This window comes from Crocodylus porosus, unplaced genomic scaffold, assembly GCF_001723895.1.
Source record: "Crocodylus porosus isolate Cpor-Errol unplaced genomic scaffold, CroPor_comp1, whole genome shotgun sequence".
Classification (NCBI taxonomy): Eukaryota; Metazoa; Chordata; order Crocodylia; family Crocodylidae; genus Crocodylus; species Crocodylus porosus.
Genome location: NW_017728925.1, coordinates 20189015 through 20215621, shown reverse-complemented (window position 1 = coordinate 20215621; position 26607 = coordinate 20189015). Strand labels below are relative to the sequence as shown.

The 26607-nt window shown below is 43.7% G+C and overlaps 1 protein-coding gene across 5 annotated transcripts in view; it reads right to left on the bottom strand.

The window, feature by feature from the left end:
• GARNL3 (GTPase activating Rap/RanGAP domain like 3) overlaps window positions 1–26607 on the bottom strand; it is a 116255-nt gene that overhangs the window by 15093 nt on the left and 74555 nt on the right. For all 5 annotated transcript variants that reach the window (XM_019541075.1, XM_019541072.1, XM_019541074.1 and 2 more), the window contains 11 exons: window positions 24429–24537; window positions 21375–21420; window positions 19338–19444; window positions 16076–16191; window positions 11978–12082; window positions 9999–10073; window positions 9368–9479; window positions 8590–8688; window positions 1383–1499; window positions 766–941; window positions 252–410 (listed from right to left, as the gene is read on the bottom strand). In XM_019541075.1, coding sequence (XP_019396620.1) covers window positions 252–410; window positions 766–941; window positions 1383–1499; window positions 8590–8688; window positions 9368–9479; window positions 9999–10073; window positions 11978–12082; window positions 16076–16191; window positions 19338–19444; window positions 21375–21420; window positions 24429–24537 — 1221 coding nt within the window. The remainder of the gene's footprint in view (window positions 1–251; window positions 411–765; window positions 942–1382; window positions 1500–8589; window positions 8689–9367; window positions 9480–9998; window positions 10074–11977; window positions 12083–16075; window positions 16192–19337; window positions 19445–21374; window positions 21421–24428; window positions 24538–26607) is intronic.

Sequence of the window (26607 nt, the reverse complement as noted above, 5' to 3'; positions counted from 1 at the left end):
GGGAACCTAGTCTTAGATTCAAGTAAATTAGGTATTTTTAGGTACCCCAGGAAGAACTTAAGTTTCAGGCTGAGTGGGAGCACAGGTAACAGCTTGAGAACTGAAGTATAAAGCAAAGCAACTGGGAGAATCCTTCCCAAAGGATGTTTTGAGTTTGGCCAAGGCCACAGTGAATGCAGGAAGAACTATAGAATGTTCTGGTGCTATTTGTCCTCACATCAGTAAGCTCTTTGTTGATGCAGAAAACTTACCCTGCTTGCTTCAACATGATGCAACCTGTAGGATTCTCCTGTACTTTCATTAATTAAATCAAACTGATGCCGAAACGCTACACAGATCATATTATCATTGTCTCCAGTCGGTCCATCCACAAGAGTCATAATCACGGGAGTGTCAGAGAGACAAATCTCCTGTAATGCAAATCACTTTGGATTAACATGAAAATAAATGAGAGAAATTATTCTATTGGTCTGCATTCTTAACTGGCAGTAGTTTATACAAGAGGTGGAGTCCCATGTTCTATGATTTGGAGTAGGTGGCATGCATGTTGTACACCTGTAAGTTTCACTAATGACCACCCAAGAACCCAGCTAAGAAAATGGAGGATTTCTGTCAAAATTTCTGCAGTGCAACCCTGGTGCTGGGCTTCTTCCCTGAACCAGCCCTAAGGTTCGGAGGGTGAAGTGTACCCCTATAGGAGCATGCAACACTGGCAAATGCTGACCAGTCTAAGAAGGTAAGTTTTAGGATTTTCCTCTCACATACCCTGATATACTGGAATTCCTCTACTGGTGATTCAGATGGAGGTGACATCAAAGAGGTGTTGGTTAAACTGTTGTAACGATTGTATTTCTTTGTGATGAGGAGCAGTTTGTTCCGAATAGCCACAACAATCCTCAGCTCGCTGCTGTGATGAGTGTTAATGGCATACAAATGACAGCCTGAGGAGAGAACGTTCCAGACTGTAAGTTCTTTGGGGCCAGGTTTGCTTTTTTGTTCTGTATTTCCACAGCACTTAATACAATAGGGTTTTGATATGTGATTAGTGCTCCTAGGAACTACAGTAATAGAAATAAATGAATGCATAAATAAATAAATAAAGACAGCAAAACTCATTCCAAAAAGCAGCAAACAGTTCATTATGAAGCGAAACCTAATTATTTTTCACTTGGAAATCTGCAAATTAATAATTTTTTATCGAGTGAAGAACTAAACACAAAGGAATTGGGAGAAGTCTAAACCAATGTCCATGTAAAACCCAATGTAGAACTGGCTTTTCAGGGAAAGAGGACTAAGGGTCAGTTCCTGTATCAGCTCCAGGGAGCCTGAGAGACCTCCAGCACAGTGGCTGCACTGGGGCTCCAAAACAACATTCCCATCACCTTTGGTTTTCTCCAGTTTATTTTCTCTGCAGTCATACTTGTTCTTTGCCATCTGCTTTGTCTCAATGCCTTTCTGTACAGCACTCAGCCTGAAGACAAGAAGTCGAGAATCCTTCCCTATCAGGTAGGAGACAGGAAGATAAAACAAAGAATGAAACTTGTTTTTCCAAAGACAGTATTATTGCCAAAGTGTCAGTTCTGAACATGGAGAGCCACAGCCACAATCAATCAGCTATAATGAGGCAATTGTCTCCACACTCAGTTGGGAATGAGCAGAATAGTGACAGGAAGGAAAAGATATTTATGAATCCTCTTAAATTATAAAACTCTGCCACAGGGTGGGGATCTCTCCAGTTAAAGCTGCACAGAACTATTATTATCAGTCATGGTATGAAACTAAATCTAGCAGCAGAAAAGCCAATTCTAGAGACTAAAGGATTCATTCAAATCAGAACACCAGCTTTCCTTCATCAAGTGCTGCAGTGAAAAACAAGGTGAGAATTGGAGATAAAATGAACCTTGGTTACTACAACATAATGAAAATTCACATGGAATAAATATAAATTACAACACAAGACTAAAGCATTACCTTTCAGTTTAGAAAGAATCCAATGAGTCTATGATTACTTGGTCACTGCCTATTCTGGAAACTTCTAAAAAAACTCAGCCTGCCTTAAAGAGCCATGTGGCAATTTAAGCAAATTTATATCAAATAATTAGTATTCAGAACTGTAGAAATGAACCTACTGGGCACGTCTATATGAGATGCTACAACACCGTAGCAATGTGCTCCCTCATTACAGCGCATTGCTACGGCGACATAGCAGCTAAAAATAACCATGCACCACCACAGCAGAGTGCAGTATGGGCTGTTACTGTGCCGTCATTTAGTACCTCCAAGAGAAAGTACTAGATGATGGCACAGTAACAGTGGCGTTGTAGGGGCACGTGTAGACACCCATTCACTGCCACTTCTAAACTTTCAGTTTCTAACAAAGAGAAAATGTTTGAAGTTCAGTTATATAAAGCAGCAGCTATGATCATTTAGTACACTGGATTTTCCTGCCACCCAACTGAAAAAGAATGATTATTTGCCTAGCAGTTGTAGTTTTTGAGATAGTGTAGTCAGCACAGATCCAGCTTCAGGTGCACAGAACCATATGAACAGCAGAGTCAGTCACGTCTGCACACAAATTTTGTACCTCCCTTGTGTTCATGTGCAATAGTGTAGAGTGGAAGGGCTCCAACCTTTCTTCCATTTCACTGGAATCTGAAGCTCAGGTTAGCTGAGGACTCAGAGCTGGATGGAGAGATCCACACCCAGTACACAGCATCTCAGAGACCCAGTTCCTGTAGTACTGCAAGAAACGATTCTTCTCTGAATGTGTGTCAGCATGGGTCTCACAGTAGACTACCAGCAAAAAGCATCCCATTGGACTCCGGGAGAAGAGACACATCAATTGCACAGGCCAAACAGGGACTGCAATGCTGCTCCAATGGCTATGCAAAAGGCATCATGCTTATTGAGTCACTCCACAGGACTCCTGTAAATTTAACAAAATGGCCTACTTCTCGAGGCAGGCAGAGGATGTCAGCAATTGCTGTTCGAGCAGCGTTTCATATTCAGCAAACTGGCAACAAACATGTACAGATACACTCCATTCATCAGAGACTGTCCTTGTCAGAAGGCAGCCTGACCTTTGGAACTGCTGACTGGAGCAACAAATAACTGCTAAGACAGTCTGAACAACTTGGTTCTGTCAATGCAGCAAAAGTAAGGCTCTAAAAACACACATCTGTAACTTCTCTGCAGATGTAATATGCAGCCTTGGGAGGAAAAAAGGTAACAGAGGGTATGGACAAACATCTGTTTGGAGCGGCTTCAAAAGAGGAAGAGGGTGGGGATTGGGGGCTCTTGTTCCAGACTGCTAACAAGTGGGGAGCAATGCAAACGCAGCAAACAACTCCAGTTTTAACCCTTCTCCAACCAGGGTTAAAGTTGGAGCACTTTTGCCACATTTGTATCACTCCTAGCTCCTGCACCCCTAACTGTTAGAACCTCTCAACAGCAGTTCCCCTCCCCCTTCTGAAACTGCTCCAAATGTATGTTTGTCCGTGCCCAAACTGACCGATTCAGATAGGCATTTGAGACCATCTAAGAACACAATCATCTATGTAACACCAGTGGGACAGACACTGATGCATGCCTGGATTGTAATCATTCTTCTGGTTCAACTGACAGCAACCAGGAAACCCATTTTAAGAGTAACATTAAGGAACATTCTGAAAAGAGGTTCAAAGGGGGACCTGATGGGTCCCAGAGGATGATATTAAGATCCCAAGTCGAAGTCAACTATCTGGTCCATAGGTACATAAGAGGCTCTTGAGAAATGTCAAGATTGTTGGGTAAAAGAAACAGGATGAATGGGCAAGCTGAGACTGCTGTAAGACCTACCTTAAATACAGTTGAGCAAAGGGCTGGAGTGTTTTAAATGCAGCAGGTAAACAAGAGAACTTTGTATCAAGTTATGTTGGACTATCCACATAGAGAATACAGTATAGCCAACATTCAATCAGTCAGATGGAGCGAATTTGAGGTATGGATGGAGTCCTTGATTGAAGCGCGGTGAACTCACAGCTGGATGCCTAAGGGTGAAGGGCACAGGGGCTCAGGTGGTGTTCTCAATCCTTCCAGTCAAAGGGAAGGGCCTGGGCAGAAATGGATGCATCCTACAGATCAACGCATGGCTGCACAGAGGGTGTCGCCAGCAGGGCTTTGACGTCTTTGACCACAGGATGTTGTTCCAAGGATTGCTAGGAAGAGTGGGACCCACCTGGCAAAGAGAGGGAAGAGCATGTTTGCAGACTTCTTAACCCAGTGAGAAGGGCTTTAAACTAGATTTACCAAGGGATAGAGTCCCGAGCCCTGAGGTAAGTAGGGAAGTGAGTGACCTGGAGGAAGCATGAGCAGGAGTGGGAAACCATGGAGGCCTCCTTGCTCTTCCTGAGAAACTAGGGCAATTGGTTAGTTGTACCCTCAGTCATCTGTACATGAATACACGAAGCCTAGGAAACAAGCAGAAGAAATTGGAAGTCCTCGCACAGTCCAACTATGATGTGATTGGAATAACAGAAACTTGGCAGGAGCTTGCATGACTGGACCACTGTCCTGGATAGGTAAACACTGTTCAGGAGAGACAGGAAGGGAGAAGAGGAGGAGGAGCTGCACTCTATATAAAAGAGCTGCATGATTGCTCAGAGCTCTAGTAAGAAACTGGATATAGGCCTGTTGAAAGTCTCTGGGTTCAGGTCAGAAGGCAGAGCAACACGGGTGATGTTGTGGTGAGGGTCTGCTATAGACACCAGGCCAGGAGCACAAGGTAAAATGAGGCTTTCTTCAACCACCTAGCACAAGTTTCCCCGATCACCAGCCCTGGTACTCATGGGGGACTTCAATCACCTTGATATCTGCTGGGAGGCCAATATAGCAGTGCGCAGGCAATCCGGGAAGTTTTTGGGAGTGTTGGTGACAACTTCTGGGTGCAAGCATTGGAGTGGCCAACTAGGATCCATGCTCTTCTTGACCTGCTGCTCACAAACAGGGAAGAATTGGTGAGGAATGTAGTAATGGATGGTAACTTGAGCAGCAGCAACCATGAGATGATCCAGTGCAAGATCTTGAGGAAAGGAAGGAAGGAGAGCAGCAGAGCATGGACCCTGGACTTCAGAAAAGCAGACTTCAACTCACTCAGGGAACTGATGGGCAGGATCCCATGAGAAGCCATTCTGACAGCAAAAGTAGTCCAGGAGAGCTGGCTGTATTTAAAAAAAAAAAAAAAAAAGTCTTACTGAGGGCACAGTAACAATGTGCAGGAAGACTGGCAAGTATGGCAGAAGACCGGCCTGGCTTAGCAGAGAATTCTTCAGTGAGCCAAAACAGAAACAGGAAGCTTACAAGTGGAAATTTGGACAAGCAACCAGGGAGGAGTATACAAGTACTGCTCAGGCATGCAAGGATGAAGTCAGGAAAGCCAAAGCACAATTGGAGTTGTAACTAGCAGGGAATGTAAAGAGTAACAAGGAGTGTTTCTACAAGTATGTCAGGAACAAGAAGAAGATCAGGGAAAGTGCAGGTCCGTTTACTGAATGGGGGAGGCAGCCTAGTGACAAAGGATGCAGAAAAGGCTTAAGTGCTCATAGCTTTTTTCATCTCAGTCATCACAGGCAAGGTGAGCTCCCAGACTGCTGCACTGGGCAGCACAGTTTAAGGAGAAAGTGAGCAGTCCTCAGTGGTGAAAGAGCAGGTTAGAGACCACTTAGAAAAGCTGGACGTGTACAAGTCCATGGGGCTGGATGCAACATACCCAAGGGTGCTAAGAGAATTGGCCAATGCGATTGCAGCACTACTGGCCATCAACTCTGAAAACACATGGTGACTGGGAAAAGTCCTGGAGGACTGGAAAAGGGCAAATATAATTCACACCTTTAAGAAAGGGAAGGAGGAAGGTCCAGGGAGCTACAAAGCTGTCAGCCTCAACTCAGTCCCTGGAAAAGCCATGCAGCAGGTCCTCAAGGAATCCACTTCTAAGCATCTGGGGGAGAAGTTGACTAGGAACAGTCAGCATGGACTCACCAAGGGCAAGTCACGCCTGTCCAATCTGATTGCCTTCTAATGACGAGACGAATGGCTCTGTGGATGTGGGGAGAGCAGTGGGTATCATATACCTTGACTTGAGCAAGTCTTTTGATATGGTCTCCCACAACACTCTTGCAAGCAAGATGAGGAATTAAGAGGTGGATAAATGGACTACAAGATGGACAGAAAACTGGCTGGATTGTTGGGCTCACAGGGTAGTAAATCAAAGGTTCTAGCTCTAGCTGGCAGCTGGTATCAAGTGGAGTGTCCCAGAGGTCAGTCCTAGGGCCATTTTTTATCAATATTTTCACCAAGGATGAGATGGAGTGCACCCTCAGCAAGTGTGTGGATGACACCAAGCTGGGGAAAGTAGTGGGTATGTAGGAGGGTAGGGCTAAGATTCAGAGCCCTTGACAAATTGGAGAATGGGACCAAAAGAAATCTCGTGGGGTTTAAAAAGGACAAGTGCAAAGTTTCGCACACAGGATGGAACAATCCCATGCACCAATACAGGCTGGGGACTGACTGGGGCTTACAGTAGATACCAAGCTGAATACAAGCCAACGGGGTGCCCTTGTTGCCAAAAAGGCTAATGGCATCCTAGGCTGCACTGGTAGGAGTGTTGCCAGCAGGTTGAAGTGATTCTTCCTCTCTATTCTGCACTGGTGAGGCCACATCTGGAATTCCTTGTCCAATTTTGGGCTCCCCACTTCAGAAAGGATGTGGACAAGTTGGAGAAACTCCAGCACAGGGCAACAACACTGGTTAGGAGGCTGAGGCACATGGCTTCTGAGGGGAGGCTGTGGGAACTGGGCTTATTTAAACTAGAGAAGACAAGATTGAGTGGGGATTTAATAACAGCCTTCAACCTGAAGGGTAGTTCCAAACAGGATGAAGCTAGACTGTTCTTGGTAGGGGCAGAGGACAGCACAAGGAGCAATGGGCTCAAGCTGCAGCAAGGGAAGTTTAGGTTAGCTACTAGGAAAAACTCTCACCAGGAGGGTAGTAAAGCACTGGAACAGCTTATGCAGGGTATGTCTACATGAGATGTTTACCATGCAGTAAGCTGATTAGCTGTGCAGAACATGTCTTGGTGTCTACGTGTGCACCCCAATCAAGCTAAAGTAAACTAATTTACTCTACAGCAGGACAATATTTGTAAATACAAGTACTATCCTGCTGCAGAGTAAAAAAAACTCCTCAGTAGTGTATGTGTAGATGCTGTCCTGGGGCTGGCTGCCTGCTGGCTAGCCCTGCACTGAAGCACCCTTGTGCCCCAGCTAGCCCCTCTGTAGCATGTTGAGCTGGGGGGGGGAACAGCCCCGGGCTGGCAGGCTGACCCCTCTGGCTTCCTGCCAGCCAGGGCCGCTCCAACCTAGCTTAACATACCGTGCTCCTGGGCGGACATTCAAGCGGCAATAAACTCTGGAGTTTATTGCTCCAGAGTTTATTGCTTGGCATTAATTGCTCATGCAGATGTGGCCTCAGAGAGATTGTGGAATCTCCATCCTTGGAGGTTTTTTAAGACCAGGCTAGACCACAAACCCATCTTGAATCTGAAGAGAGAACTGCAGGTAAGTGTCACCATCCTGAACCTGACGTGGTGTGTTTCTGTTCAGTCTCTACCAGGTCCAAAGCAAAATTAAGCTCCCCTTTTTTCAGGATGTGGCAATATCTAGAGTTAAAGCATTACTCTGCTCACCTGAGTATGCCTCCTAACAAGGCTAATTGTGAAAAAGGTTGCTTGAGAGGGACGGAAGAGGAGACTGGGTAAGGTGTAAGGTATGAAATTAATATACGTTACACACACACACACACACACACACACACACACACTTTGACAAAAATAACTTCTGCATGCTAGATATTTTCCACATAGCAATTTGCAAGCATGGCAGATCGTCCTAAGGTCCAACGTTGAAAATTAACTGACTTGGTTTTGTGCATTAATGCTACTAGACGCTCCCAATTAACTGCATATTGGCATCTCATTTTCAGTTACTGGGATCTCTTCTGGCAAAAATACTAACTACTGAAACTGCTCCTACATCAGTGGACCAGAAACTGTCAAAGCAGATTTGGAGAAGACTCAAAGAAAGCAATGAAAGAAAGATCCAGCTAGCTGTGCTAACCACTAATAAAAATAGCAGGAGAAAGCAAAATACACAAAACCTTTAGAAGACAATTACTGCCAAAATGCAACAGCGTTCTCAAAGCCAAGATTTCAACTGTTACCTTCCACTGACCACTCCATCAAATAATAAGCACACCAAAACACATTCATGTTAGAACTGAGGAACTGTTAGGGCAGTGGTTCACAAATAATCCTGGACTACATGTTCCTTTTCTGGTTTGCTATAATGCTGTGCACACTCCTTTAATTCCATAATATGGCTAATAAAGACCAATTCTTTATGCCACTGACTACTCTGTAATCTCTTCAGCAACCTAACAAATACTGTACAGCTCTTCATTTTTCCTCTTCCTTTTTCTCCTTTTATATTTCCCGTTTTCCTGCTTTCTTCCCCTCGAGCACCCCAGTCTGGGAAACATGGGATTAGAGAGTCCTACCTCTGTCTGCTCTGGTAATCAGAAGATCCAAAGCTTCCAGCACATGCATCTGCTTTACTTGGAGAGTTTTATCAAATACTTGTATTGAAGGCTGGCCATCTGGAAAGAAAACATGACACTAAATATTAGAATGAATTTCTTTAAAACCCTACACTGTCTGGACCAGTAATATTAAAGGAATGTGTTGCTTACAGCAAAGTTTGTTGTTGGGTTTTTTTAATGTGAAAATAAAGCAGCCAGCATACAGCTGTTTCCTGTACAGTACCAGAGATAGTACTTTCTTCCAAGAGGAGCATATCATGCATGCCTAAAAAGGCCTTTTTTCCAGAAAGTTTGAGAACAGTCCCTGAGAACCAATGGCCCTTGATGCAATTCCCTGCCATATATGTGGCACACATGGGAAAAGGAGTCAGATCCACAAAATCAGTGATAGTAAAGTATAAAGGACTGAGAAGTCCAGGCAGGTCACTTGGACGTTGTTTAAACTTGGACTTGGTTTAAGAAATTATTTCAAACTGTCAATAAAACAACATATAAAAATAAGATTATGTTCAGAAACCTGCATTAAAAATGGATTACCAAAACGATCCAGATTTGTCCAGCTTTTGGTGTGGAGCAAAATTATGCTATTAAGTTACAAAGCCCTGACAGTAAAGACGTTTGAAAATACACATGAAATGTTAACAATCTTCATTAATGATCAGCTGCTAGCAGCTAAATAGGGGCTACTGAGTCAGTTTTAGTAACTTGTTAGACAAGTGTTGGATCATTCACTGACCATCTATAAGCAGAACGCCAACATCTGTAGAAACTAGCAAGGACTGGCCCCAAGAATCCGCACAAACAACTTCATAAGGAAAATTATTGCAGAAACACTGGGACTCCCAAGGCTGTAAAACAATATGGGTAGGCAATAATTATACTAGGAAGCACTAAGTTTGTTAAACAGAGAAAATGCAAAAAACATTGGCTAAAACAATAACACATGGACACTTTTGGTGGGACAGAATAAATTAATCAGTGTTGTACTTTTTGGAGGTAAAACTTCAGGGGTTGGTCTGTTCCTCAGAGAGGGCAGTATTCTCTACAACTGGTATAGCAGATTAATCAAGGCAAGGTACATTCCTGGGACTCTAAGATGGAATGCCCTTTGGTAGGTCACATCTTGCAACTGCAGAGTGAGATAACACTTTGTATACAATGCGATCCTTCACTTCAAAATAGATCACGTGGTAAGCTCTCAGAGGTGTAGAAGGTGAACAGTTTGACTTTCCTGCATTCAAGTGTTCAGGAGCAGATGTTTTCTCTTTGCTCTTATTGCATCCAAATACAAATACATTGTGAATTGCATCTGGAAGGCAAAGTTTTTGAATGACTTAACACTGCATCAGGTACAAAGGTCCACTTACCTCCTTTTTACACAGGCCTGTGGCAGCCAAACTAGTTGGTGCATCCCCTTTTACAATGCTTTTCAGTTTCAGTGCCTTAACCAAGACAGAAATTTTATTTAAAATATGTTTCCTGTAAGTAATACCAATGCATAAATACTAAAATATTGGGAAGCTGAGAGAAGCAAATTCAGGTCAATTATAATAGTTTCAGTTCTTGACTTTCTGGATGACAATTAATAATTAATAATTTCTCTACATGAGAAATATAGCTGTTTCATGTCCAGTTACTGAAGGGTTAGAACTACTATATATATATATACACATATATATATACACACACACATACACATACACACACACACATATGTCACTGGAGAAAACTTCAAATGATAAAAAAAATTACTATGCAGATATCTTTTATGGGACTAGCTACATGTTTGGTCCAATACATACACCTCTGGAATATTTCCAGGACCACCATGAATACAATTACACTCCAACATAATCAAAAATTCCCAGTGAGCTAACTGGAAGCAGACCCTTCATTTGGAGAGATGGTGCTATGCCTGCAAGATCACATTCCCAGAGGTCCAAAAACCCTTATATAATCAATTTCATGTAATGATGAAAATTGCATCGTCATGAACACAATCACAAACTTCACTATACAAATGGACAGATGCACAGTGATTGTGAAAAATACTTAGTGCACTGTAAAGACTGCTACAGCAAGGCTTTGCAAGTATTAAACATCAGTGTGATGACAAACAAGAGAATTCAAATAAGCTTTTCCTCCTGCATTATCGCTGACAAAGAACTTCACAGCTGAATTAAGAAGCAGTGTTTTAATGCAACAGATGCATGAAACCATGGCAAATTAAATAATGCACCTATTTTTTAGAGTGCTTCTCTGTGGGGTAACTTGCTTTTAATAATTTTTTGGAAAAGTGTGTGTGTGTGTGTGTGTGTGTGTGTGCGTGTGCGTGTGCGTGTGTGACATCCATATACCTGTGCACCACTTTCTCCTGGGCTGTATTATTGAAAAGTGGGTACCTCAGCCAAAGGCTAGGATCTATACCAAATATTTCTATATTACATAAACATACTTATCCCCTTTTGTGTTTGTTTTAATCGTTGTTTTCTGGTAGCTTCCTAGTCTCCTTTATTCATTCTTTCCCAAGAAACAACCCTATAGTAAACATCTTAAACTCATTTACGTATAAATTTTTATTGTAATCACCTTCCTTAATAAGTGGCCCAATAATATTTATCCTATATGTGTATGCAATTGTGTTTGGTTTCCAATTTAACCCTGCTTCCCTCACTTTATGTTGTTGCCTATGCAACTGATTAATTTTCAGCCTTCAAATTCCCCACATTGTGTGCTCATTTATTTTAATTGTAAAGAAAAAGCAAAGAACGTAAATTGAATCTGCACTTGAACACTATATACAGTTTTCCCAATTATGTGTACTCATCAAGGTCTTGCTTGCATCAATTTGAATTACCAGAACCATTTTTATAACTGTTTCTCAAAATCTAATTTGTCAGTTTGTTAAATAAAGGAAATGATTTAGATAAGCATTCAATGCCTTTGTGGCTTAAAATGGATTAAACACAGTTCACTTTCTTCTGCCAGACTGAGTCCTGAAAGTATAGGAAAACCTGGATGTTCTGCGAAGGGATGATTTGCAACCCGCTTAATTGACAGCGTGATGTCAAACAAAGGATGAGCCATTCAACTGTTTGCTGCAGATCTTACATCAAAGGACACTATTTCTCCAATCAGCAGGACACCACCAAGATTCAGAACAGCAAAAACTGCGGCCAGCAGCTTGGTTTACTTCTATTTTTCTACTTCAGATAAGATACACAACATGGATCTCGCAAGCCTGTTTCTGACCACAGAGAATTATGCTCATCTTTGCTGTAATTACACCCACCAGCCAGCTTGCACCAACAATGAATTTGATCCGTAATTTCTAAATAAAGCCTACCTGACCGAGTCGGACAAATTCCGCTTGACGGGCCTCCTCCTTCTTCCGTGCTGATTTTGGGGACTCTGGTAATACGTCACTGAAGGACCTCCGATTAAGCATGTTCTAAAATAGAAAGCATCACTGAACCAAGAATTTTACATTATTTTCCCCACAATTTTATGTGACATTACCCAATTTTGCTATGTTCTTTCAACATTTTTCTGTTGCATAAACTTACCTTAATAGCAAAATTAACTTTCCTCTGAGTGCGGGTCTTCTGATAAAGCCAAGAGCATGCAGTTTAACCTTTGCAGGTTCCTATGGCCAACCTTAATTCAACCTCACACCAGAGTTACAAGGAGGTTTCACATACAGTTCCTTTACCAACACAGAATGTGCACAGCTAGAGGATTCCATTCAGGGGGAAGGAAGGGACATCACAGAACCTGAGTACTCAAAACTTCTCAAAGAACAAGAGAAAATGTAAGGTAAGAAACTTCTCTTCCAATAATTACTGTATGAATCCTTCTCCAGGTGACTGACAAGCAATTCCTTCTAACACGACTGATGCCAGGATGTATTCTAATATTATAAAAGCCTTACTCTGTCTGTCTGTCTGTCCATAATGCTTTATTCACACTCTGATTGGTTGTCTAGGCAGCCAATCAGAGTGCTCCAAGAACATTCCAGACAGGAGGGGGCAGCAGCGGTGGCGGCACAGAGAAGCACTGCCATGATGGCAGTGACAGAGTGAATGGAGCAGGGGAGCAAGGCCACCTTCCCCTCAGCCCTGCTCCCCGGAGGCGGCACCAGCAAGGAGTGCTGCCCGAGGGGGGTCAGAGAGAACAGTGGGGAAAGCACGAATGATGCATGCCCCTGGCAGCTGGGGGGGCATGGTGGCGGTAAGCAGGCGCTCCCGGGGGGCGGGGCAAGCGCCAAGCCACCAGTGGGGATCATGGACCATCCACAGATGCCACCGGTGGTGTCGGTGGCAGGGTGGCAAGCAGTGACTTTCCTTTTTGTAGGGGATGCCCTGCTACACTCAGAGGGTGCGCATGCACCCACAATGCCCCCTACGCATTGCCTGTGGGGGAATGCTTCCCTCCCCCCACACCCCAGTCCTGGCAGACAGCAGCGTGGGGTGCTGGTGGCATAGCACTGGCCTCACCCTGCTACTCCAGCCTTGCCGCCGCTGCTGCTGGGCCCCAACAACAGCTGGCAGGGAATAGGAGGTGGTGGGGAGGGAAGTGGGAAGGGGAGGGGGGGGGAACACAGTGGAGGCACCCCACTGCTGCGGGGCCCTGACAACAGCAGGGTGGGAGGGGATTGTGCACAGCTGGATGCACAGCAATGGCAGGGCGGGGTACTGGGTGGTGGCTGCAGCTGCCGCATGCAAGCTTCCCCACCACCCTGCACCTAGGAGGCAGCAGCGCCATGGGGTGGAACAGTGGGGGTGCACAGAGCTGGACTGGGTTGGGGGGGAGCATGGGGCTGGAGGCAGGACGGTGCTCCCCCCACACAGCCCATCATTCTCGATGGGCAATTGACTAGTAGTTAAATAACGACTGTTAGACTGTCCTACCGAATCATGCAACAGAATTAGAGGTCAACAGCAGACAATAATCATTTGTAAAGGTATGTACGAGGCTGTATGTAGTAGCTCTGCTGAAGTCAAGTATAGAAGAAATGTCTCGTTAAGAGGAAAAGGTTCTTGCTAAAGCTCCTATAAAATGCAAACTGTCATAAAATAAAGGAGGCAACATAGTCATTACCTAATACATTCTAAGACAGTATGGTTTTTATTTTGAGCATCTCTTTGCTAAAAATATTTATTACCAAAATATATGAATACTCCTGATTATCTGCAGAATCTTTTGCCCTGCAGAAGTAATATAACATGCTCTTAAAATATCCGGAGAGGATGACTGAGGTCTTAGGGGGAACACTAACAAGTGAACAATTACATCTGAGATGAGTTCAGCTCCCCCCTTCACCCCCCCAAAAATAAATAAATGAATAAATAAAAGTCAGGCCAAGAGCAAAAGGTGAGTCTTTTCTTGTGGCAGTAAAAGGTGGTCCTGGCATGAATTTTGCTCATAAGGCCATTGCTGCAGTCTGAACCTCTTCTGCGATACCTGGTGATTGGAGTCAAAATGCTCTAGAAATGGCAACTACAGCTGCTACTGAAACTGTGATAATGCTGGAGACATCCTTTGAAACTTGCCAAGAAAGTCAAACCTAGAACACCATCCTAGCATTTAGTCCTTGGATAGTAAGCTCTTCTTCCACCCTAACAAAAACTCTCCCTCAGAAACTGAAGTCAGTCAAAATAGAGGGGATCAGCGAGCATGAGAAGCTTGTATTATTATTTCCTGTACACACATGCTATGCTCTACATTCAGGACCTAAGGTCTAGTGCAACCATTCACAAATTTCTTCTCCCGTAAATCTCCAGTCTGAGTGTCCTTTCAGTAAACTCAAACCTCTTTATCAGCTACCTCTGAAACCTGCCAATAAAACCCTGATCTCTTCCCAACAATTTTTCTGACATGCACCTAACACCAACTTACAGGCTCTCCTCCTACTTCTGACCTGCCCCTGGCTATGAGCAGTCAAGAACAGGCACGAGTCTTCTCTCTCACTGAAGCATCACCCACTTCTATTGGCACATTTTTGATAATCATGTAACAAGTTTGTAAATCCTCTTTCCCAGCTGACAGTCAATGCTGTTTCCCAGAACCCATCAGACCCATCTGTAAATGCTTGTGCATGCAATGCAGTGCAGAACCAACATCCTACTGCTTCTAAACAAGCCTCTTGTCCTGAGATGCTAGCACTCTTAATGATCCCGACATTCGAATGCCACTCACTGGGAAATGAGGCAACAGACTAAAATACGTATTTAAAATCATAGTAATGGTTGTGCTGAACAGAGAGCAGTCATTCCATTTTGAAGAAGATTTTGAAATTCAATTTCATTCCACTTCAGAATGAAACACAAACATTTCAAAAGTCTCTACAAACCAGAATCACCATTCTTTACCCAGCTCCACAGAGACCCTGTGCCAAGCCACATCAAAGCAAGGCACCCTGCAACCGGCAAGCAACACAGCAGGCAAGACCACCCACCCATCCTGGACTAAACCATGGAAGCCCCAGCTCTGAGGGGCTGCCTTGGACTTAGAGAGCAGTAGCCTGGACTGTAAAGCAACCAGAAGCCTGAAAAAGCAGGAAGATACAGACCTGTCAAGGAACTGGGAACTTGGAAGCCCAGCCTCCCCAGCTGTCCACGAGGTGAACTACCCAGGAGCTGAGCAAGCCAGCTAGCAGCACACCAGGAGAGTTATTGACAGAAACATGCCAGACAGACAGAGCTCAATTAAAAACCTGCCCGACTGCAACAGCAGAATTTTGCTGAAATTGATTAATAAGCAAACCCCAATAAAAAACTTTTGTCAACAATTTTCCGGCCAACTTTGACAGGTACATTTTTCCACTGCCTCTCTCTTTAAAAAGTCATCCAATTTTCAAAGATTATCATTCTTCATCTCCTTCATTCCTGCACAGTCCACCTGAAATAAAGATGGCCTTTTGATAAACAACATACCAACTCTCTTAATCTCTCTGCATCTAAGATTGTAAAAATGTGTTGCAGTTTTTGGATATGGAAATATAAAACTGCCTTGTTTAGCTAAACTAAGAGAAATAAAGGAAGAAAAAGCCCTCTGATTTTGTACATGTTCAAGTGCTAAATGCACAATGAGGAACCATGTATAGAGTAGTCACACCAGAATTAATGATTTTCTGAGGATAGGCATTATATACATCTGCGTGCAGCTGCAGTTCTTAAAGTAATTAAAACATGGTCTGCACTCCTTTCCTGACGTAAAATTATCCAGATTACAAGAGTCTTTGATACTCAACAGTCACACAGATGATCCTTTCCTAAGAGACATAAAATGGAAATGGAAAATCATCTCTTTCTCATTCAGCTTAGTGTGGAAACTGAAACTCACCAGCAAGAGTGTCTTCTTGAACAACAGGCCACCCTACATGCCAACAAGGATAGGAAGCAACATATGAAGTACATGGAGATCGCTCAGAGCTTCGATTTACCTTGTGTAGGTCAGGCATGAGGTCCTGGTATAAAGAGCGAATCAGCATGTCCAGCGTGCGTTGCCGTTTCTGAGCAAATGTTGGAGTTTCCAAGGTGGCTTTTTCCCCATTTATTACTAAAGCATAGTGAATAAAAGGATTCATGTTACTTAAAAGGGGCTTCATATCCTTTCACTGAATCCAAGTGCTCTCTTCACAACTCACTTTGTTGTTACTAATTTGGATTAGTTGCACATTATTACACAGTTCTAAACTAGAAAATGTGGTTGCTTTGTCATCATGACTACAAACAATTTTTCTAAAGCCTTGTCACAGGAGCCCTTAGGTGCCCGGTTCCTATGAAGGAATAAGGACTGCTGAAGCTCCCCGAGACAGCACAGGTGCTGGTTGCCGGAGCAGCCAGGCTGGTCACATGACCAGAAGGGGGCAGGGCCAGGCCTTTACAAACAGCCCAGGCCAAAGCCTAGCAGCAGTTCCCTTCTGGCAGCCTGAGGTGCAGGAGAGCCAAGCAGAGCAGAGATGAGCGGTGTGCAGCCTGATCACCCAAGGGGCTGCATCATGGTAAGGGTGGAGAGAACCCTGACTGGGAGGCCTTTGCAAGAGAACCAGGTGGGCCTAGATCCTATGTTATAGCCAGGAGGCTTATTGTTGTGTTACAGCCGGCTGCCTTATGGCTCTGTTTAGTTATTGTTATACCGGAGGACCGGGTGAGGCTGTAGGGGTGGAGGAGGCCTCATCAGGAGCTCCCCAGGGAGGTGGGGTGCTCCCAGCACCAGAGAGGGGTGCTGTATTGCGGGGCATCTGGACCCCGGCCCCAGAAGGGGCGAACAAATTGAGGAGCCCGGGGAGGGCACGTTTAGTGAGAAGAAGCCCAGCGTGGGCGTAGGTAGAAGCCCCAGGGGGGCAGGACCCAGAGAAAGGGGGCCAGGTAAGGCGAGGGCCGCCTGAGCCCAATTGGGAAGAGTCCCAGAGGGGCTCCACAGTGGTGGGGACCCCGGGGCCCATGAGGGCACCATAGTAGGGGTGTATTACCCCAGCCCTGACAAGGTGCACAGCGCCGGCGAGGGCACTGTAGTTCAGGGTGCGATACCCCAGCCCTGAGAAGGGGCAAAGAGGACTTTGGGGGCCAGGCATGGCTAAGGCCACCTGAGCCCCACTCTCAAGGAGCACCAGTGAGAAGCCCGAGGGGCTCGTGTTAGGCCCAAAGGGGAGCGCACAGGAAGAGAAGCCCAGGGTGGGGTGCTACTATAGAGACGAGCCCAGAGAGGGCGAGTGCGCGGAGGGACAGGCCCCAGTGGCGGGGGGCACCATCTGTGCGTGGAGAGGCCCCAGGAGGGGCGAGTATATTGAGCGGACCCCAGGAGGGGGGCGGATATAATTAGTAGGCCCGAGAGGGCTAGCGGATAGAGGGGCGCCGGTTGCGTGACAAGCCCAGGGGCGCCGGTGAAGGGCGCATACGGGAAACTGACCAGATAACATCCGGCACATCTGCGAGGCTTGGGGCATGCTAAAGGGGAGGTTGGAGGCACACATAGCCCATAAGGCTGGGGTGCAACAGGTCACTCCCTACGGAACGGGGGACAGTATAAGCATAGCACAGTGTCCAGGGCGACAAGAGGCAGCCTCCCTTCTAGAACCATACAACAAGACGTGGCGGGCGAGTAAGAGGGTGCTGAACTGCCTACTTGGCACGGCAGGGGGCGCTAGAGAGAGATCACGGTCGCTCCTGCGCCCCCGCTCCGTGACAAGCCTGTTTGTCTTTGAGCTTCTAAACTTTATCTAGCTGCTATCATTCTTTATATTTAAAAAGATGCCATTGAATGCTGAAATTCCTGAAAAGTACCATTTCAAAATCAGTTAATCTAAAATGACTCATTTTCTGGATCTCAGCAAACATGCTGGATTTCTCAGATGATATGTAAGAGTACCACAGAACTGTTAACATCACAGACAGTTCAGTTTTCCTGTTTTAGAGTCACAGTGAAGAGATTACCATTCTTTGTGGTTCTATTAAAGTCACTGCAATGCCTGAGCACGTTAAGTACTGCTGTAATTGGCAAAACAGTTCCCTAAAACCTAGGTAATCTGCCATTTTCTAACGGGATTGTTCCTGAGTAATTAGAGTTATTTGTTTAGTTCCAAAGGCCAAAAGAGCACTAATAATTCTCTACCAAACATCTCAATCTCCTAACTAATCTGAACAGTTAACTAACAGGTCAGATGAAATGTACATACCAGTTTGGATCTGGTAACCTGGGAAGCACTGACTGCAGGGTAGTTTGGTTCTTAGAACTAACTGGAAATGTTTGAGAGGACTGCCATAGCACTGATATTAGAACAGTTAAACTTTTAAAAGCCTTTCTATGGATCCACTGTGACACTATAAAACTGAAATCTTATGTAATCTACATTATCCCAAACCAATTAGAAACCAAATCCATTTCACCACTATGCAGTGAAATAGCATCTACACAGCTGTGTAAGTGCCAACACTGGCATTTACGCAGCTATTTCCTGATTCTATTTTCCTGTCTGCCAAAATAAGGCAGCCACAAAAGCAAAAGACCTTTCTGCCCAATCACCTAGTGGTTGGGGGGGCCTTGCCCACAGAGTACAAAACCCAGATTTCTAGACCCTCTCACCAAGAGGGAGCTTGAAGCTGCACCTCTCACTTCACAACCACCAAGCTGTAAGCTAGGAATTATCCAGAGCACGCGCCAAATTGTCATAAGATTCCTAGGGACCTACTCAAATTGAGGAGGAAGGCGGCCTACTTTGCAGGTAGATCATGGGGCCAGCCGCCATTTTTGCAGGCTTATTCAAGCAGGGTACCCCCCCCCCCATGCCTCTGATTGGCTAAGGGGCCCTGTTGACCTCACTGATGATGGGCTGAGAGGGCTGCCTGTTGTGTGGCCCCACCCCTCTCTGCCAATCAGTGGTGGGGGAAGAGGCTGCAAAATGGACAGCCCACTCAGCCAATCAGCAGCAAGGCCGCCAGGGCCCCTCAGCCAATCGGAGGCATGGGGGGGAGGGGCACCCTGCCACAATAAGCCTGCAAAAATGGCAGCCAGCCCCACAATCTACCTGCAAAATAGGCTGCCTACATCCTCAATTTGAGTAGGTCCCTAGGAATCCTATGCAGGAGCCTGTGCAGGAAAACAGCGTTCTGAGCATACACAAGTGCCACATAGGCCTGTAAAGGTGAAATAGGCTTTGATCCTAGGAATTAAAATTACTGTTAGCATTAAAAAGACTGACTTACATTTTACTAGCACAAAGTCCCTGAATTCCTGGTGATCTGTAAACACAGGTGGGGATGGAAGAGGTGGCCCAAAGAGAGGTACACTTTCTTCTGAAAATATTTTCAGCCTAATGAGGGAGAGAAAAAAAAAAAAGCTATTTATTTGGGCTGAAAGTTGTTTACAAGAGAGATCAGATTTGAAGAGGCATCTTGTTCAAACAGGAACAAGAGCTAGAAACTGCTATTGGGAAATGTCAGCCTTTCTACATAGCTATCAGATGTCTCACTGGGTAGTCCCACAATATTCACTTGGGGTTAAGTTACGTTATTGTCACCCTTACAAGTACCTTAGTCTACAAGTACTTTATGTGGGACTCTTCCAGAACAATGTGCTACTTAATGGAAAGCAGGGTGACCTGTGTCCTAAGTCAAAGTGGAAGCCAGGCCTGTCCACCTCGACAGAAGTTGGGCTGACACTACAGCACACTGCAGTCCTACAAGAGCAGAACCGGCCATGAGGTAGTTTCTCCATCTGGCTGTGTAAAAGGCCTTTTTCATTGGTGTCTCTAGAAAACAACTGCCCTTTTTAGCTGTCAAGGGCATGCTTCAAACAGTTTTGCACCAAGAACAGCCCTTGGGCATATGACCCATTCTAAACATAATAAGGCTCTAGAACAGACACCATCCATGGGCTTTGCCTTATCATATGAGGGGCATATCTTGAATACTGTACATTCCATACAGTCATTTTGGGCTTGTGTACAGGAGATGATAGCAAGGTGCGGTGGAAGAAAGTTACTGCCCTGCTTCCTAAGGGAAAACTAATTTAATTTTAGTTAAAATGTTGGGCATAATTAGCCCAACAATAATTAGCATAACATCCCTGATAGCTATTAGCTAACAATTAGAATAACAATAGTTCTAGCTCTTCTCTTTTAGAAGACACAGGGATGGAGCAGGGTTCTAGCACAGAGCTGTAAACAGTAAGAAAAAACTGAGAGGCAACTGAGGCTGTCCTTCACCAGTTTGTCAGCTAAAATAATCATGAGGGCTCCCAGCAAGCAAGCACGGTCCTAAAGATCCAGGATTCTGTGAACGGCAATCTTGCCTGCCTGTAGCATTTGTGCCTCAGAGGCATAATTAATGTGGACAATTGTATAAAAAAGCTTAACATTTCATTGACAAACTTGAAAGATAAAATATACATTGCCTCCTACACATTACTGATTGCACCCCTCCCCACCCCCCAACATGTTAAAAACAAAGCCTAGGTCCACATATCAAAGTAGACAAGGACTGAAGTATGACATGATATCCTACAGTTAATACACTGGCTTCTTCTGGGAGCCTACATTGAATTAGGTAAGGAACAAGCAAACAAACAGAATGACATAACATAACATAGCTGAATCAAGACTTACTTAAGTTGCCTGCTTAGGCAGTACAGCACAAAGTATATGTGATGCATTATTTACAGGGAAAATAACCATTGGTCATGGACCCCGGGGGTCCACAAGCTGTCTAAGGGGTCTGTGAAAAATGACTATAATCAGTCAAAAGTATGTGAGTACCACCACTTACAATTCAAAGGGGTCTGCACCTCCACTCAAAATTTTCTAGGGGTCTGCAAATGAAAAAGGTTTAAAACCACTGGTCTAAATGCTTTATGTGCAGGCATAGAACCATTAATCATTCACACTATTATGATGATTTAAACTAAAACAGTTCATGAATTTAAACAGGACCTGGAAGCAGCATCCTTTGGTGTGAATCCAGTCCACTGTTACTGAAGGATACTATGTAGTGTACTCCCTTTAAAAAACTGATTATACACCATGTGTATATGAAGACTATTCCAGAATCTGATTCTTCTGATGGTAACAAATCTTGTTTCCCTGGATTTCAAACTTAAAAATGTATTCACAGCCAGTTTATGCCCCTTTGTGTGGTTCTTTTCCCTTACTGGTAGTTTGATGCATCAGCAATGAGGAATAATCTGTTACTGATCCTGTCACATCAGACCAACAAAGTGAGCAACCTGATTAAAAAACCACCTACCTGTAACTATCATTTTGCTTATTATATCTCACTAAGGCAAAAATATCTGCCATGAAAGTTAAAGAAATTAATCCACTGTTTTCATGGATATGAAGTTTACTTGCATTTTGTAAATATCCACTTTGCTGAAAGTCAGATGGTGTGGTTAAATATAAAAATCACTTTATTACTTTTTATATCATTCTATACTATGCACGTATATTATTCTGGGAGAGAAAATGTATTGCATTTAAACACTATTTTTGGCAATCAAGCTAATTAATACAACAGTAACCACAACACTCTGGTCAGCAGAGACAAAGACAAGTTACACTCATAATCATGTTAGCTAATCATGCTTGGGTTTACCGATGAAGAAAAACTTTCCTTGCCTACAGTGACCACATAGGTGATTGATTTAAAAAAAAAAAAAGTTGCAATGTAACATATCCCTAACAAACACAGCTTTCCTGACATTCTTCTGGCCCAAGCTTATTAACATAGGTCCAAGTTGGATAACAAGATAAAGTACCAAAACTGCAGTATGATCTACCACCAGTTTTGACTCATGACATGGGATGGGTTCTAAACAAATGCCCACAGAGCACTGTTTAGCTTTCCTGCAAGTCTTACTACTACAACAACTTTCTTCAACCTGAAAGAACCTCTGCATCGCTCAGTCCTTCTAAACTATAAACGGTGGCAAGGAAAATAAATCCAATGCAACTCTAGGGGCTTAAGGAAACTCTAGATAAAAACAAGGGGCCTTTTTTCTTTTTTCCCCACCATGAGACTGTGGAATTTGCCAAAACTAAGACAATCAGGACCTGTAGTTTTCCAGTGGAAAGCTTCTAAAGCAGCTACTGGAGTCTGTCCTGAAGACAGGACCAAGCTATTTTACCTGTCTCTCCAAACCCTGCAAAGTACAGGATCATTTAACCCTGCATACACTATAGACCCCAAATTACTACCAACAGTGAAGCTACACACCTTCATAACTGCATTTTTTCATTTTACTTGGTGGAAATAGAAACAAGACAATGAGCAGTGTGAAACACTAGCACCACTTCTGAAAAATAACGTAGGGCATATCTGTAGCTTCAACTTACCTTGAAAGAATTAAGTATAACACAGGTCAGAAACTAGGCCTTGATCCTAAGAGAAGGTACTGCATCTACCATACTTGGTTATGGTATCTATCATACTTGGTAGATGCAGGTGCTCAGCAAAAGATAAGGATCGTGCTCCAACCCTGACGGTTGAAGTTGCTTCCATTAGGAAAACACCATTCCCTGTAAAAATTCTGACCTAACATCAACTGGCTCAACAGCTTTCAGCAGGTCAGCCAGGATCACGTTAATATCATACGAAGGAAACTTTTTAACAAGTTTTTCATGAGTATTGAATCAAATCCCATATGATAACAAAGAGCTGTAGACACAGGGCCCTAACTTCAACACATTCCTTGCATTCAAAAACAGCCAAGTCAAGTGACTTTGGAGGGAAGTGCCAGATCTGGACTGGAAAGGAAGGGCCCACAGAATTTTAGACCAACCCAAGAACATTTTTTGAGACACAGTGTGATTTAGGACACCTTCATGGAGTAAGCAAGACTCCCATCTCTCTTTGGGGAGTTATGCCAACAGGGAAATAAATCCCACATTGCATGAGGAGGTACCTTGCTGTGATGTAATCATATATGTTCACACTCAGCTTATTAGGGTGAGTAGTATACTAACACACTCCAGAACCTATTTATCTCATTCTAAAAGGTACTGTTGTAAAATCTGTCTCTCCTCCACTAACACCACAATGAGAACAAGGGTGCATGTTAGTTTTCAGTACATAAGAAGCTGGAACACAATTACTAGCCACGGTCAGAAAAGAACTAGCAGCTTCAGCATCAGGGCGTGTCCATATTCTATAGTAGATTCTGGTGCGGGATCAGCCTGCTCATTGAGACACGAGTGCGATCTGTATCTCAAAACAAGGGATAAATGCTGTTTTCAGTGTTTGTTGGCCAACTTGTCCAATGACAAAGCAGCAAGAATCAGCATTCCCACTGTGCAAATGTTGCAGCTGAGGCCTGGAAAGATGCAATGACTTGCCCAAGTCCAGCATCATTAATGTTTATATTATGGAAGTAACTAAAGACCTCTAAAAAGTAGGATCTCTTCTGCAATAGCCACTTTACTGACCTATGATAAATGAGATTCCCTCACACACAGAAATCTAAAAAAACCAAAACAAAACCAAATAAAAAAATCCATAACAAATGGATGAAACAAACAAGTGGAACAAGAAGTAAGGGATAACAACAATAAACCACATAATGAGGACTCAGAACTGGAATTCCTGACTCCCTGCCTTGCGTTAACTTCTATAAACCACAATGCCATATCATGGCATAGAAATGTCACTGATCATTCTGCATGTTTTACTTCAATGGGATGGAATACACACTTAAAGCAAACAGCTGATCTTTAGGTATTATGGGACAGCATTTAGCAGATGCTGCAAATTATTTTCACATCAAAAGTAGAATAATTTTATGAACAAATATTTTATGAGATACTTATAGAATTTTCTTGGTGAATCTGTCTGAAGAAATCCCCAGCGACATATACAAAACCATTTGTACAATTTGAAACCATCAAATATGAAACATTTGAAACCATCCGTACTCAAGCTACAGATCTCTTAAATGGTTCTGGAAAAATTTTCACAAGGTCAGCTTGGGAATAGAAAAATCAAGAAGTCTGTAAAGGACGGCGGGAAAGTCCTCCTTTAAAAGTTTGTAAAGTCTGTAAATGGCACACACTGGGGGTCGGCAAACTAGTCTGCAAGCTAAATCCTTGCTGTACCACTGCACCCATCCCCTCTTCAGCAATCCCCTCTGCTGCACAGCCTGCTGTTCCACTGTGCCTATGCTCACCCTTGCTGCAGAGGGGATGGGATTAACAAAGTGCAGCCCCCACTGGTGGCTGAGCTCTGGCATCCATAACAGAGCCAAAGGCGGCTTGTACGTAAGCTTTAGTTATGTAAAAATACAAAAAACAAAAGGAAAAAAGATACGTGTAAAGTGAGAGCGAATCATGGATGGTTTAAATGCTGAAGAAGATTCATCCCCTTCTTGGAACACAATAGTGACAATGTCATTTCCAATATGCCGCTTCCTTTCTACCTGAAAAAGGAAAGACACCATCACTAGAATGCAAACTTAAGCTTTACCAATACAGCAAAAAAACAATGATTCACAGAGAAACTGATAAAGATTATGGGTTTTTTTTTTTTCTATAATGGCAGTTGGCTGCAAACTGAAGCCCATGGAGGAACCATTTATAAAAATACACCATTCTGTTCCTTTCCTTTTTTTAACTAAGGCACAAATAAAATGAAAACTCCAACACTGGAGAAATGCACAGGATTTACACAAGGTTGGAATTACTACACATCTACAAAAGAAATTATATGCAGCAATAATTATAATGTATCTGTACTATCAATATGTTCATATATGTAAATATAACAATCATTAATATTCAAACAAGCTGGCTATAGACACTGGCTCACTGGCTGGTGAATATACCATCTATGGAAACAATGAAGTAATTTCAGAGGACTGGGAGCTTTTTTACATTTTAGAATAATTTTCAATCCCATTTGTAAGGACAAGAAATCATGACATACATCCAAATACATGGAATATACATGCATTCAATTACTTCATAGACCATTACGCTAAAAGTCTAAACAAAATGAGATTTCATTATCTTGAATTGCAGGACCATGAATCTAAACTTAAGCAGTTGCTGCTGAACTTCAGACTGAGCCACAAGAGATGCTGCAATCCAATTCATATCTTGCTTTAGAGATTAGTTACTGCATGTTCTCACATCCTGCTCCCCAGATAAGTCATGCAGCTTGTTTGGAGAAGGCACAATGAAAAAGAAACGATTTTTCCAAAGCCATTGCTGAATACTGGCCATAAGCAGCAGGGACAGAGGCTACTGGTCAGCACCACTAGCCCCTCCCTTGCTGTTCAGCAATTGCCAGAGGTTTAACCCCATCACAGCTGCTAATGAAGTATCAATCTGACAGCTAAACCTTTAGCTTTTGGCTAAGCAGCAATGCTGAGGGATGGACTCCACCCCTCCTGTGTGCACCCAGGAAGGTAGCACAGCCTCCAGCAGCCATTCTAGGCATCAGAAGTGCATTCCCTGTATGGAGCTGTTCATATGCAGATTGCCTAGTGTGCAAGAGCTCCGTAAATGCTCAGTCTTGCACTGCAGGAAGGTTTCTTACTGGAAGTATATGACACTAGTGCTCTCTAATTAATCTACACTAATGGTTCTTGGTTTGCAGGTGGTTTTCAAGATACTGGTTCTAAATTCTAACCTCAACCATTACATTACAAACAGTCTGCTTTTTAGACTCTTTCCCTATGTCATATTACTTTGAGGTGCTCAAACTGTAGTCTCATTAACAGAAACAGGAGCTGGTGGTAGAAGAGGACAGTTATCTGTGGCAAGACAGGAATTCTAGTTAGAGCCTTCTTAGGTTAGTTCTTAGCATACTGCTGTTTTCAAATATAGCAAGAGATATCCAAGGCAGGTGGTGGATTTTAAAAATGGCGAATGTCAGAAGCCAGTATTATTTATTTCCAACTGGGCATCATAAACAGCTCTTGAATTGAACTTTGTTCATTGCAGAGCACTTTGGAACCTTGAGATGAAACATGCCATGTAAGTGTAACCATTCTTATTTGGCAGTCATAGAATCATAGAAAATCAGGGTTGAAAGGGTCCGCAAAAGGTCAATCTAATCCAACCCCCTGCTCAAAGCAGGACCATCCCCAACTAGATCATCCCATTCAAGGCTTTGTCTAGCCAGGTCTTAAAACATCTGAGGATGGAGATTCTACAACCTCTTTGAGTAGTCTGCAGACTAAATAAACCCAGTTCCCTCAGCCTCCCCTCAGAAGTCATGTGCCCCAAGCCCCAAACCATTTTTGTTGCCCTCTGCTGGGATGGAGTGCACCATCAGGCATAAATGTGGTTGCCTGAATCAACAGGGCAGGCCCTATGAGGACAGGCTCCGGGACCTGAACCTGTTCAGCCTCCACAAGAGAAGGCTGAGGGGGGGGATCTTGTGGCCTGTTATAAACTAGTCGGGGGGATCAGCAGGCACTGGGGGAGTCCCTGTTCCCCCGAGCACCGCCAGGAGTGACCAGGAATAACGGTCACAAGCTGGC